This window comes from Odocoileus virginianus, chromosome 7 (genome assembly GCF_023699985.2).
Source record: "Odocoileus virginianus isolate 20LAN1187 ecotype Illinois chromosome 7, Ovbor_1.2, whole genome shotgun sequence".
NCBI lineage: Eukaryota > Metazoa > Chordata > Mammalia > Artiodactyla > Cervidae > Odocoileus > Odocoileus virginianus.
Window position 1 is genome coordinate 2,205,071 of NC_069680.1, and position 12,115 is coordinate 2,217,185.

General features: G+C 50.5%; 1 protein-coding gene across 2 annotated transcripts; it reads left to right on the forward strand.

Annotated features, from left to right (window-relative positions):
• Positions 1-1,891: 1,891 nt before the first annotated feature.
• MARVELD1 (MARVEL domain containing 1) lies at positions 1,892-6,363 on the forward strand. Of its 2 annotated transcripts, XM_070469979.1 has the most exons (3): positions 1,892-3,261; positions 4,068-4,211; positions 5,790-6,363. In XM_070469979.1, exon 1 carries the CDS (start codon positions 2,076-2,078, stop codon positions 2,595-2,597), a length of 522 nt encoding a protein of 173 aa, XP_070326080.1. In that variant the 5' UTR covers positions 1,892-2,075; the 3' UTR covers positions 2,598-3,261; positions 4,068-4,211; positions 5,790-6,363. The 2 variants fall into 2 exon arrangements, with proteins under 2 accessions (XP_070326080.1, XP_070326079.1); XM_070469978.1 differs by having other exon boundaries at positions 1,892-4,211.
• The last annotated feature ends 5,752 nt before the right edge of the window (positions 6,364-12,115 follow it).

Consider the following 12,115-nt stretch of genomic DNA (forward strand, 5'->3'; position numbering starts at 1 on the left):
GAATCTCCTATGTGCCAGGCACAGGCAAAGATGGGTAAGATGTAGCTGACTTAAACTATGCAGAGGGACCCTCCAAGGGGGTGCCTGGAAGAGCCAACAAACCAAAAGAGGAACATTTAAACTGGGCATTGAAGGTTAAGTAGGAGTTTGCCAGCCAAATGGGGTCTAGGGTTGAGGGGCTACTGCTGCTGCTTAGTCACTCAGCCATGTCCCACTCTTTGCAACTTCATGGACTGCAGCCCACCAGGCTCCTCTGACCATGGGGATTCTCCAGGCAAGAATACTAGAGTGGGTTGCCATGCCCTCCTCCAGGGGATCTTCCCAACCCAGGTCTTCTGCATTGCAGGTGGATTCTTTACCGCCTGAGCCACCAGGGAAGCCCAAGAATACTGGAGTGGGTCGCTTGTCCCTTCTCCAGGGGATCTCCCTGGCCCAGGAATTAAACTGGGGTCTCCTGCATTGCATGTGGATTCTTTACCAGCTGAGCTACCAGGGAAGCCTGGGATTGAAGGGCATTCTGAGCCTATTCGGGAACTTTAAGAAGTTTGGTGGGGTTGGCATACTGAATGTGAGCATGGGTAAGAAAAGGGAGAGGGAAACCGGGAAACTGGGAGTCCGTTGGGGCCAGATTGTGAAACATGCCCATAGCAGAGATAGAACCCTATATCCTGTGGTCAGCGGGAAGCAGTGTATATACACAACCAGGTCTGTATTTTAGAAAGACGCCACAGTACATGAAGGTTAGTTCAGACAAGGAGGGAAGAAAGACCAGCAGTAATTACCAGCTTCATAGTCTTAACCCCTCTAGGCTTCCTTTTTCTCCTCAACAAGATGAGAAAAATAATTGTATATATCTTATGTGCATGAGTGCTAAGTTGCTTCAGTCGTGTTTGACTCTGTGTCCCTAAGGACTGTAACCCACCAGGCTCCTCTGTTCATGGGATTCTCCAGGCAAGCATACTGGAGTGGGTTGCCATGCCCTCTTCCAGAGGATCTTCCCGACCTAGGGATGGAACCCACGCTTTTATGTCTCCTGCATTGGCAGGTGGGTTCTTTACTACCAGCGCCACCTGGGAAACCCTTGTATGTATCCCGGGGGATGTCAAATGAGACTCCGTAAGTGAGAATTCCTGCAAAGCACCGTAATAGCGGTAATGTAATGTACTGTTGGGCTTTGCTATCTCTCAGAGCTGGGTTTGTGTCTTGGTCGTGCTGGGAAGTCTACTTTTAATACGATTGATGGCAAAGAGGCTGGAAGAGACTGGACTAACTGGACTTTGCTTTGTGGAGTGGGAAGCAAAGTGGGGGCCTGGAGTGGGTGATGGTCCCTTTCAATGACAGGACTCGGATGGCTGAGTCCAAGTCCGAGCCCAGCTTTAGAAAGAATAAGTTTGAGGTGGGCACTGGCAGGGCACGATACTCAGGATGTCCAGGTGAGAACAGGCGGCAGCTTAAGCCCAGCACTGCTCTGCTCCCTCGCCAAGGAAGGGCCGGGAGGCCCCAGCGGGCTGCAGGACAGGAGAGAGGAGAAAGAAAAGGGCCCAGCCTAAGGTTGGGGGCGGGAGCGGGGGGGACGCTCCAGTTCCAGAAGACAGCTCTCTGCTCTGAGGCTGGACCGGAGCCAGGGAGGCAGACAGGCAGGGCGGGCAGATGTGGTATAAACTTTTCCCAATCGGACGGAAAAGAAGACTTGCGTCCTGCTGGGGCTGCGGGTGCGCTCCGCCCTGCCCCGAGGAGAAAGGAATCAGAGTTGGGAGTTTGGCGACTGGTGGGCGAGGCCCAAAAAGAGAGAAGGCAGGAAGCCGGGAGGAGCGCAAGGGGGTGGAGACGAAGTTGGGGGAAGAGAGAGGGCGGGCAGGAGGGGTGGAGAGAGAGAGAGAGAAAGGGAGAAAGAGAGGGCTGCGGGGAGGAAGGGTGGGGAGAAGGGGAGAGGAAGAGAGGAGGACTCGGAGAGGAGCGAGGAGGCCGCAGAGGGCTCAGGGGCACGTCCGCCGGGCCATCCCCGCGAGCCAGACGTCGCCATTCCGCTGCTCGGGGCCCCGCCGCCGCCGCCGCCGCCGCCGCGCCCGGGGGCCATGCTCCCGCCGCCCCCGCGCCAGCCACCGCCCCAGGCGCGCGCGGCCCGCGGCGCGGTGAGCCTGCAGCGGGCCTTTCTGCGCGGCCCGCTGGGCGTGCTGCGGCTGCTGCAGCTGCTGGCGGGCGCCGCCTTCTGGATCACCATCGCCACCAGCCGGTACCAGGGCCCCGTGCACTTCGCGCTCTTCGTGTCCGTGCTCTTCTGGCTGCTGACCCTGGCCCTCTACTTCCTCACGCTGCTGGGCAAGCAGGAGCTGGTGCCGGTGCTGGGCTCGCGCTGGCTGGCGGTCAACGTGGCGCACGACCTGCTGGCGGCCGCGCTCTACGGCGCAGCGATGGGCATCATGATCGGGCAGACGCAGAGCCACAGCTACTGCAACCTCAAGGATTACCAGATGTCCTGCGCCTACCACGCCTTCCTGGCGGCAGCGGTCTGCGGCGGCCTCTGCCTCGGCCTCTACCTGCTCTCGGCGCTCTACGGAGGCTGCCGCCACTGCCAAGGCGAGCGGGAGGTGGCGTGAGGCCGCCCCGCCGCGGGGCTGGGCACCCGTCCTTCCAGCTGCCGCCGCCCCGCTCCCGGGCGCCCCGGCACCCTCCCTTCGCCCCGCGTTCCCGCCGCCTCCCGTACTCCGGAGCCCCGATCGCAGTTCCCGCCCCCAAGGCATCGCCGCGGCCCAGAGCCGGGACAGCTGCGCGGTCTCCTGGGACCCCATGGGCTACATCCGAGGAGGCGGACGCACACTTGCAGACGGGCCGCCCTGAGGCGAAGCCTCGCGGTTCCTCTTCGCCTTCCTGGCCGAGAGCAAGACGTGGACAGGCGCCGCGTAGATCCGGGCGAGGCTCCCGAAGTGGAATCTGTATACTGGCGGCGCCGCTGCCCCCTCCCTCCCGCCCCGCTTTGGGCAGAGCGCCCCCTTGTCCTCGCCCTCCTTACAGCCCCAAGTGCTGAAAAAGGCAGGCACGCCGCCGCGGGCGGAGCCGGGGACCGGCCTCCTCTGGTCTCAACTTGAGCGACGGGTGTGGTTTTAGTCTGGGATTGCGCGGGTATCCTGCGCAGCCCTTTGGGGCCATCCCTTGGTGGAGTCTTGGGGTGGGGCCCATCTGCAACGGTGAAGATGGATAGGAAGTGCCTGTGGGTTTTGTCCTTCTCTGCCAGTTCCGCCTTTGTCGTCGGGGTTCAAGGATGTCAGGCCCTACCGCCCACTAGCTTCCCTGGCCTCACCTTCTCAGCCTTACTCTCACCGGCTTCTGTTCCGTCCCCACCTCCCTGTTATCTTTTTGCGTTAGGGGTACCACGTCACCGTCAAGGAATGTTAGGCGAGCCCCACCCTTTTTTGCAGACGGAAACTAAGATCGTGCCCTTGGGAACAGCCAGAAAAGATTAGAACCCCATCTTCCCACCCCAAGTCAGCGTCGTCTAGCAGTGTTTACTTTAAAGCCTTGGATGTTCCCAGGAATCCCAGTTCTGGAGCTAGTTAATGGATGGTTTCAAGGCCAACGGGGTTTGTCAAAGGTGCTTTCTCCCTTTTTTGGGAAGATTCACAATGCTCGTTAGCATATCAAAGGCTCTGAGAAGTCCCGCACTGAAGAGGCCCCTGAGTAATGTAATTTACAGTGTTAAGTGCCTCTGGACTGGGATCAGTTTTTCCCATCTTAGGTTCCAAGTAGTCCTGACTCTCACTTACCAGCAGGGGGCCCAGCCCATTGGCTGCGGTCCGTTTGAAGAGGTGTGGCACTCCCTCTCTTCCCCAGGGAATTTCTACAGCAGAGAGAACCCACTACTCCCCGTGTAAAAGATGATAGTCAGTCACCCCTGCCAGGCCAATGGTAGCCTGGGGGACGGTGGATTGGAACATTCCTTTACGAAGGGAAACGCTGCCCACTCCAGTATTCTGGCCTGAGGAATTCCATAGTCCGTGGGGTCACAGAGTTGGACACTACTGAGTGACTTTCACTTTCACTTTACGTTTTTTTGGGGAAATGACGCCAAGATTATCCGGATGGTTTCCCGGTTTCCCAGTCAAAAGAAATATCACCCATGAGAGATGCTGACATTGACCATGAGCAACTGACAGCAGTGGGTCACACCAAACGGAGAGCACTCGATCTGGGATGAGCAGCTGGCCAGCTGTAAGGTAAGATGCTTCTTGGCTTTCTGGGGAGATCATAGACCTTTGAATAAAAAAGCTCGGAGACACTTCCTTTTCTAAAAGCCAAAGGGTTTTTAGTCAGAGAGCAAGTTGAAGGGGTGTCAGTAATAACCACAATGTCCAGAGTTGTAACAATTCAACTTTTTTGCTAAATCCTCAGAAGTCAGCTCTTTGGGAAAAGTTTTGACCCTCTCTGGATTAGAAACTAGGATAGAGGAGGTCAGAATATGTTTTTGTGAGCATGTTTGTAAAGCTTAGGTGGAGATGTTTTAGTTTTCTCCGTCATAGTGATGAAGATCTAAGTGGGGATGTGGAGTGCTTTTGTAAGTTTTACAGAGTCACCACTTTGCATCTATCCAGCCCTACTGTGTGCCTGGCACTACCCAAAGGATTCAGTGTATTCATTTCATTCTCTCAATAACCCTCTTGAGCTGCGTTCTATTCTTATTTCCATATTCTGTATGAGGAATGTGAATCTCAGAGAGGTTAAGTAACTTACCTAGAGTCTCCCAGCTGGTGAGTGGTGAAGCTCAGATTTGAACCCTGGCAGCCTGACCTTTTCAGAACCAAGCTGTATTATATTACAATAGGGTGTCAATACATATTAGATACTGTTAACATGGTTATCTTGATTTTTGATTTACTTATTTTTAAAAATTTTGACCAAGCCACATGGCTTGCAGGGTCTTTGTTCCCTGAACAAAGGTCGAACCTGTGCTGTGCCCTTGGCAGTGAAAGTGCTGAGTCCTAGCCATGGACTGCCAGGGAATTCCCCATGGTTATCTTGAGAAAAAAAGTTTTTGTAACTGTGGTAAAATATTTCTAACATTGTGGTTAAGATTGATCGTTGAAACCATCTTTGAAGTGTACAGTTCAATGGCGTTAAATACTTCCACATTGTTGTATGACCATCAGCACCATCCATCTCTAGAACTTTTTCATCTTGCAAAACGAAAACTCTATACCCATAACAATTGTGGTTGTTCCTGCTATTGTTGTTGCTGTTGTTTTCTGTCCTCTAGGAAATCCTGAGCCCTTCAGCATCTCAGTTAGGCTGGAGTCCTGCTGCCACGCTCCAGGCAGTGTACCACCGCCCCCCACCCCCGACCCCCCATTTCCTTAGCTCCCACCGCTGGTGCCATCCAGGGCCTGAGGGTGGACTCTGCTGGAGTGCTGGGGGTGTCTGGAAGCCCAGTGACTTTGTCTCTTCTGTTGCGAGTTTCCATGCTGCTGAGGCCATGGAGACTCCCAGAGCTGGTCATGCTGATGTCTCCTAGGCCCACTTCCCTGGGCCAGCAGAAGGTTTCAGTGTCTTCACTGGCCATGGAGGGAGGAGGGAAGAGGGAACAGTCTGCTTAGCAGCTCCCTTTCCTGGGTATGATGTATTCAGTGGAAGAGCCAAGATGGTGAAGGTTCCTTTTGCCTTGACATAGAGAAATCCCCCTTCTGCTTGTGTCTATGACTTGGGCACAAGCTTCCAGACACCTAGAACTGAGCCACACACCCCTGAACCCTAAACAGTGGGTTTTAAGCTCCAGCATGTGCTCCATTTCTCTGTTTTAGATCATCACAGAAGCTGCATCTGCAGCTCAGATCCGGCCCACTGAGGACCTCTTCTTAGCCCCAAGCCCATGGTGCTCTGTCTGTGATCAGGTGACCTTACTCGGGAGCAGACGTCTCCCTGGCCTTCTTGGTACCTTTTCCAGCCACACGTGCCTGAAACATTCCAGAGCTCACTGGCTCTGCTAGCTGTGCCTTCCTGCTTGGCCTCCCACTGCTTCTCCAGATGTGGGAAGGACCTGAAGACAGCCCCACACCATCTTCTGCTCCCTTCCAGGACCCGGGCTGTGGGTAAGGCCATCTGAAGTTGGCCTGGAACTTTGAGTTCTGGACGCAGCCTCCTTGGCCTCCCTCTTTGGACTCCAGGACTCTATCCAATCTGAGTTTGCTGTGGGCTGCCCCCAGCCCAGAAGTCTGGGACCACTTACAGGCCCAGGAGAGGATTTCTCCAGTGTTCTGCGAAGGCCAAAAGAGAGGGTGGGTGAGGAAGGGTAGGGAGAGGGGACTGAAGTGCCTCATTCAGTAGTTTAGTGGTGATGACCGATACGCTTTTCTGAATAAACTTTGGTTTGTCTGATCTGAGTGTGTGTGTCTTCTCTTCTGCCCATTCTGTGCCAGGTCCCCGAACCTCCCTCCATCATCACATTTTGCCACACTTGTCTGCCTCCTTTCTGCTTTCCTGGCCTCCCCTTCTTTCTGGGAGGGAAAGAAAAATGAGGTCATAGGTTTCCAGTTAAGGCAGGACACAGGAATCAGAGGAATAAAACAGTCTATGTCTGTCCCTGATTGAGGCTGGAGGGAATTCCAGAAGCTCCTGCCCTGGCTCTCAATGGGCCCTCTGTTTGGGAAGCTCCACTGCCTGATGGACAGGCACGGAATGACTATGGTGACGGAGCCAGAGGACCCTGTTCTGGTGCAAACACATCATTTTACAGAAGGGGGAAATGAACTCCAGGTGGAGTGGCAACTTGCCTAACATCACAGAGCTGACTGGGGCCACAGCGAGGTCTCCTAGAGCCCAGGCTCTGGGCATTTCCTGCAGGCCACTATGCCTGGTCTGGTGTTGCCTCCTGGACACACCCAGTCTGGTCCCCAGCCTCTGCCTTCCAGCCACAGCCTGCCGACTGAGGTGCCCTGGAAAGGGCTGGAGGCTAGTTAACAGACTTCCTTGTTGGCACCTTCCTCCTGTGCCCTGGGCTTGAAGTCTGTTGCCTGGACATAGAGTTCTATTGGCAGAACCACCTAGAACAGCTCCAGGCAGAGATTGGATGCTGTGTGTGCTTCCACACGCACTCTCTTCCGAAGCACCCACCTCAATATGCAGCACAATCTGACTCTCTCTGATTCTCTCTCTCTTTCCCCCTCCTCTCCATGGTTTGGATTTCCAAGTGGAGGAAAATGCTACCAGTTGCCCAGGATCTTCCTTTTCTCCCCTCTTCCCTCTGTGTCTATTCATGAACATCACGAAAATAAAAAGTGGCCTGCATGCAAAGGCAGGTAAGTCCCTGCTCTACTTTAGCTTGGTGGAGCATTTGCAGTTGAAAATGTGCTTTTACTTGCATTACCTTACTTGATCTTGTCACCAGTCTAGAGGTTGGCACTGCCTGTTCAATAGAAGCAATAGAGTCCCAGAGAGAAGGGCCTTATCTATGGCCACTGCTGCTGCTGCTGCTGCTAAGTCGCTTCAGTCATGTCCAACTCTGTGCAACCCCACAGACGGCAGCCCACCAGGCTCCTCCGTCCATGGGATTTTCCAGGCAAAGGTACTGGAGTTGGTTGCCATTGCCTTCTCCGATCTATAGCCACACAGCTGGCAAATGGCAAGACTGAGCCTGGAAGGTAGATGTTGTTTTGCCACCCTCTTCAGGCAGCCAGTTGCTAAGCCCCATGGGCCTCTGGCAGGCTCTGAGGTGGAGGGGGAGTTTGGTTTTTGCTTGTGGAGAACAGGTGTGCGGGAACGGCCTAATCTGCTATTTCCTGTTTAATGCCAGGGGCACTTTTAAATAAGACATTGCTCCTTGGAAACTTAATTGAGCCTGTTTGGGTCTGGGGAATCTGAGGGATCTGTTCATTTCTATTATTTTTCCAACTTTTCTAGGGATAGGGAGTGGGATGGCCAGTGGTGAGGAAGAATTAAGAATTTCTTTCCAAAAATAAAAATAAAAAATTTCTTTCCAGACATGAAAGAGCAGGGATATGAGAGAAAAGTCTTGTTAGCAGTATTTGTATTTTTATTGTTTTTGTTTGTTACAATTGCTATTTGTAGAATAAAATACTAATACATACCTGTTTTTTTAAGTATACAAAGTAAATGAAGTCATTCGATCATCCTAATCTCATATCTGAGAGATAAGCTACTGTTCACTATCAAACCTTCTTCTTTAATTTTTATAACTAATCAAACGTATGGATGCTTACTCACGCACACACACACACACACACACACACACACACACATTTAGACTCTTCCACAGCTTGCTTTAAAAATTAAACAATAAAAAAGTTCTAACCCTTTCATCACATTCTATAAATATAGTAATATAGCTCTGTGCATGTGCTAAGTCACTTCGGTCATGTCTGACTCTTTCTGACCCCATGGACTGTATCCCACCAGGCTCCTCTGTCCATGGGATTCTCCAGGCAAGAACACAGGAGTGGCTTGCCCTGCCCTCCTTCAGGGGATCTTCCCGACCCAGGGATTGAACCTGTGTCTCTTACAACTCCATTGGCAGGCGGGTTCTTTACCACTAGTGCTGCCTGAGAAGCCCTAGCCCTTTTAAAATGTCTATATAAATAGTCAGAAACTGCAAGAATTTTGGGGGCTTTCAGGATCCTTTGTAACATTCTAATATTGGCTATTGCTTCTCAGCTTTTTGTCTAAGATCAAGTGTAGCATCTAATTTGGCTAACTCTGTTACCTCCTAGGCTGCTTTCCATGGATATCATAGCAAAAACTGGTCCTTTAGTTTTTTTTCAAACTGATGAAAAATTAGAAACTTGGGAGGGACGTGACTTGCCCAGCTCTGTGTCCCTTTGCCCAGAGTGCCAAGATTAGCAAGGAGGGGAGAGAGCAGAGGGGTGGCTGTATTCCACTTCACGGCCAGACTTGGGGAGGGGAGCACAGGGACTAGGGTGAGTAGGGGCAGCTGAAGAGAGGTGAGCGGGGCCTGACCCTCTCTGGAGCCTACATGGCAAAGGGGAGGTGTGCTGGGGAGGTGGCCAGAACCTCAGGGGAGCACTCTGGCAACAGCCCGCAGGACGGTGTGGGCCTCCACACCAACCTCATCCGCCTGTGGAAATTCCAGTAAACCCTTTTGCCCTCCCTGTTCCATGACCCCAGTTCTTTTTGAACTGGGGGCTATTTGGGATCTTGTAGGCACCAAGGCTGTAATTTCCTTCCCCAGCACTGCGGTGAGGGCCAGCTCCCAGAGGCAGTCCCTCTGCCCCTTGATGCCAGCATGGTGGGGCAGAGGGGAGGGATGGGTGTGCAGGCTGTTCTTGCTGCCATCTCCAGGAGTCCAGAAGGGGGTTCTCTGATGTCCCAGGTAGAGCACTTCTGAGAAAGATGAGAAGGGGAAAGAAAGTGAACTAACTTTACCAAGTGTTTGCAATGAGCCACGAACGAGCTGGAGAAGGGATAGGCTTCCCACTCCAGTATTCTTGGGCAGCCCTTGCGACTCAGCTGGTAAAGAATCTGCATGCAATGTGGGTGTCCTGGGTTCAATCCCTGGGTTGGGAAGATCCCTGGAGAAGGGAAAGGCTACCCACTCCAGTATTCTGACCTGGAAAATTCCATGGAATAGTCCTTGGGGTCACAAAGAGTCAGACAGGTTTGAGTGCCTTTCACTTTCATTTTTCAAGAACATGTTGGATGCCTCATGTAACATGCTTACCATTCTCACCAGTCCGTGTGGTATTAAAAGCTCCCATTTAACAGACATGGAGACAAGCTCAGAAGGGTAAACTGATTTCCCCAAGGCACTTGACTAAGTAACAGAAACAAGATGCAAACTCAGATCTAAGCTACCATGCTCTGCTGTTTCAGGATTTCCCAGCAGACTGTTTCTCCTGGCCATCCAAAGACTTCACCCAGAGCAGCATTAGCTTTTGTAATAGTTCTATCTTAAGCTAAGGCAGGAAGGAAAGCTATATTATTACAGACCTGAATTATCCCAGCTTCTTCTTCCTGCTTTAAAATGAAGTTGGATAATGGCCTTCAGGTTTGATCAGCTCACTGGGCTGAGGTCACTCTCCTAAGGCCCTGGAGACAGTCCTGTCTGCCAGACAGATGTCAGAATCATTTGTAAAACTGCTCCTCCACCCAGCCCTTCTCCCTCTCAAAACCTTGTGCCATAGGTCTGATCATCTGACCTGACCCTGAACTTTTGGATACTGAACTCCATCTTTTACAATCTTGTCCTGTATTCTGGGTTGGAATTCACAATCTCACCAGCCATAGATTGAATCCTCTACCTGTTTTTTCCTGTGTCCAGATTTAAGTTTTCTTGAAAAGATGGCACTGAAGTATTAAAAAATTATTGCTACTTTGTTGAAGGTCAGGACTGCCTCTTTCCTATGGAATCTGAGATCCTTTTTGCTCTCCTTTTAATTCCTTTTGGCAGTCTCCTGGCTGAGCCTCTGTGCTGCAAGCAGTTCTGACTCCTCAGCCTGAAAGGACTCACTGTTTTCATCTTGTTTTCTGGGGTTCCAGTCCATCTGGAGAGACAAACTGACCATGAGTTTTCAGGTGTCAGTAGTGGGACATCCACAGACATTCTCCTCGTTACGTGTCTGCAGGATCTTCGATGACTGCATTCAAGTCAAAATTAGCCCAGGAGCATGGGGTGTTTCCAGCGACAGTTACTTGCTTGACTTTCCTAGCCATTGTGTACGTGGGCATTTCACAACATTTCCTCACATCCAGGTAACCTCTGTTGTATTTTTCAGCTTGTTTCTATCTCCTCCCAGCCATCCCTAGGAATTAGTGAACTTGCTGAGTTTGTTTTTCCTTTTAAGTTAAACTGATGAACTCCATCAGTGATCTTAAGATAGTGGGCCAGAAGACTGAGGTGATGGGGTCTTTTTTTGTAGTGACTGTGATAGTGATAATAAAAATGATGATATTGTTATGATAATGGCATTAATAGTAATAAAGATGACACATGTCCCAATCACTTGTGTTCACAGTTAGCAAAGACATTTTTACATTATTTATATCATCTTCATACGAAAAGATAGCATAGATAATAACCACATTTTGTAGATGAGGCTCAGAGAGGTAAAGTGGTTGCCTATATGTATATCTATATATGGTTTCCCAGGTGGTGCTAGTGGTAAAGATCCCACCTGCCACTGTGTAAGACAGAAGAGATGCGAGTTTGATCCCTGGGTGGGAAAGATCCCCTGAAGAAGGGCATGGCAACCCACTCCAGTATTCTTACCTGGAGAATTCCATGGACAGAGGATCTTGGCAGGCTACAATCCATGTAGTCACAAAAGCGTGGGACATGACATAAGTGACATAGCACACGCACACACACGTGTGTGTGTGTATATATATATATATACGCACATACATATGCACACAGATTTATTAGGGTATACTTGTACATTAAACTGTACATGGTTTTAATGTACATTTTGGGGAGTTTTGACATGTGTATTCTTGTGAAGCCTTCACAATTAAAGCTATGAACATATCCATAGTGCCCCAAAGCTTTTTTTTTTTCATTTATTTTTCCCCAAAGCTTTTCTGTGTCCCCTTGTAATATCTTTTTCTCTTTCCCATCCCCCCACCCCATGCAACTACTGATCTGTGTCCTGTGACGGTAGATTAGTTTATATAAGTGGAGTGTACAATATGCGCTTTTTCTTTCCCGGTGGAGGGGGCAGTCTGACCTTTTATACTCCATCATTTTGAGATTCATTCATGTTACTGTTGTAATAATAGTTCATTTATTTTTAGCTACCAGTGAGTATTATTCCATTGTATGGATATACTATAATTTGCTTATCCATTCACCTGTTGATGGATATTTACGTTGTTTCAAGTTTTTACTTGGTTATTACAGATAAAGCTATTGTGAACATTCATGCACAAATATTTGTGTGGACATATGCTTTCACTTGTCTTTGGTAGATTCCTAGCAGCGGAATGGCTCAGCTGTGTGGTAGGTGTATTTTTGTTGCTGTTGTTACTTTTATTGGCCATGTTCCAGGTGTAATTTGTCTATTTGTGTGTATGTGCTCTTGCCTGACTTTTGTATCAGGGATGGTCATTCTAGATTCAGAATAAATTGGAAAGTTTTCTGTCTTGTTCTGTTTTCCAG

Bases quoted from the DNA above. Each gene is read 5' to 3' on its own strand.
- MARVELD1 (XM_070469978.1), top strand. From the start codon at position 2,076: ATGCTCCCGCCGCCCCCGCGCCAGCCACCGCCCCAGGCGCGCGCGGCC.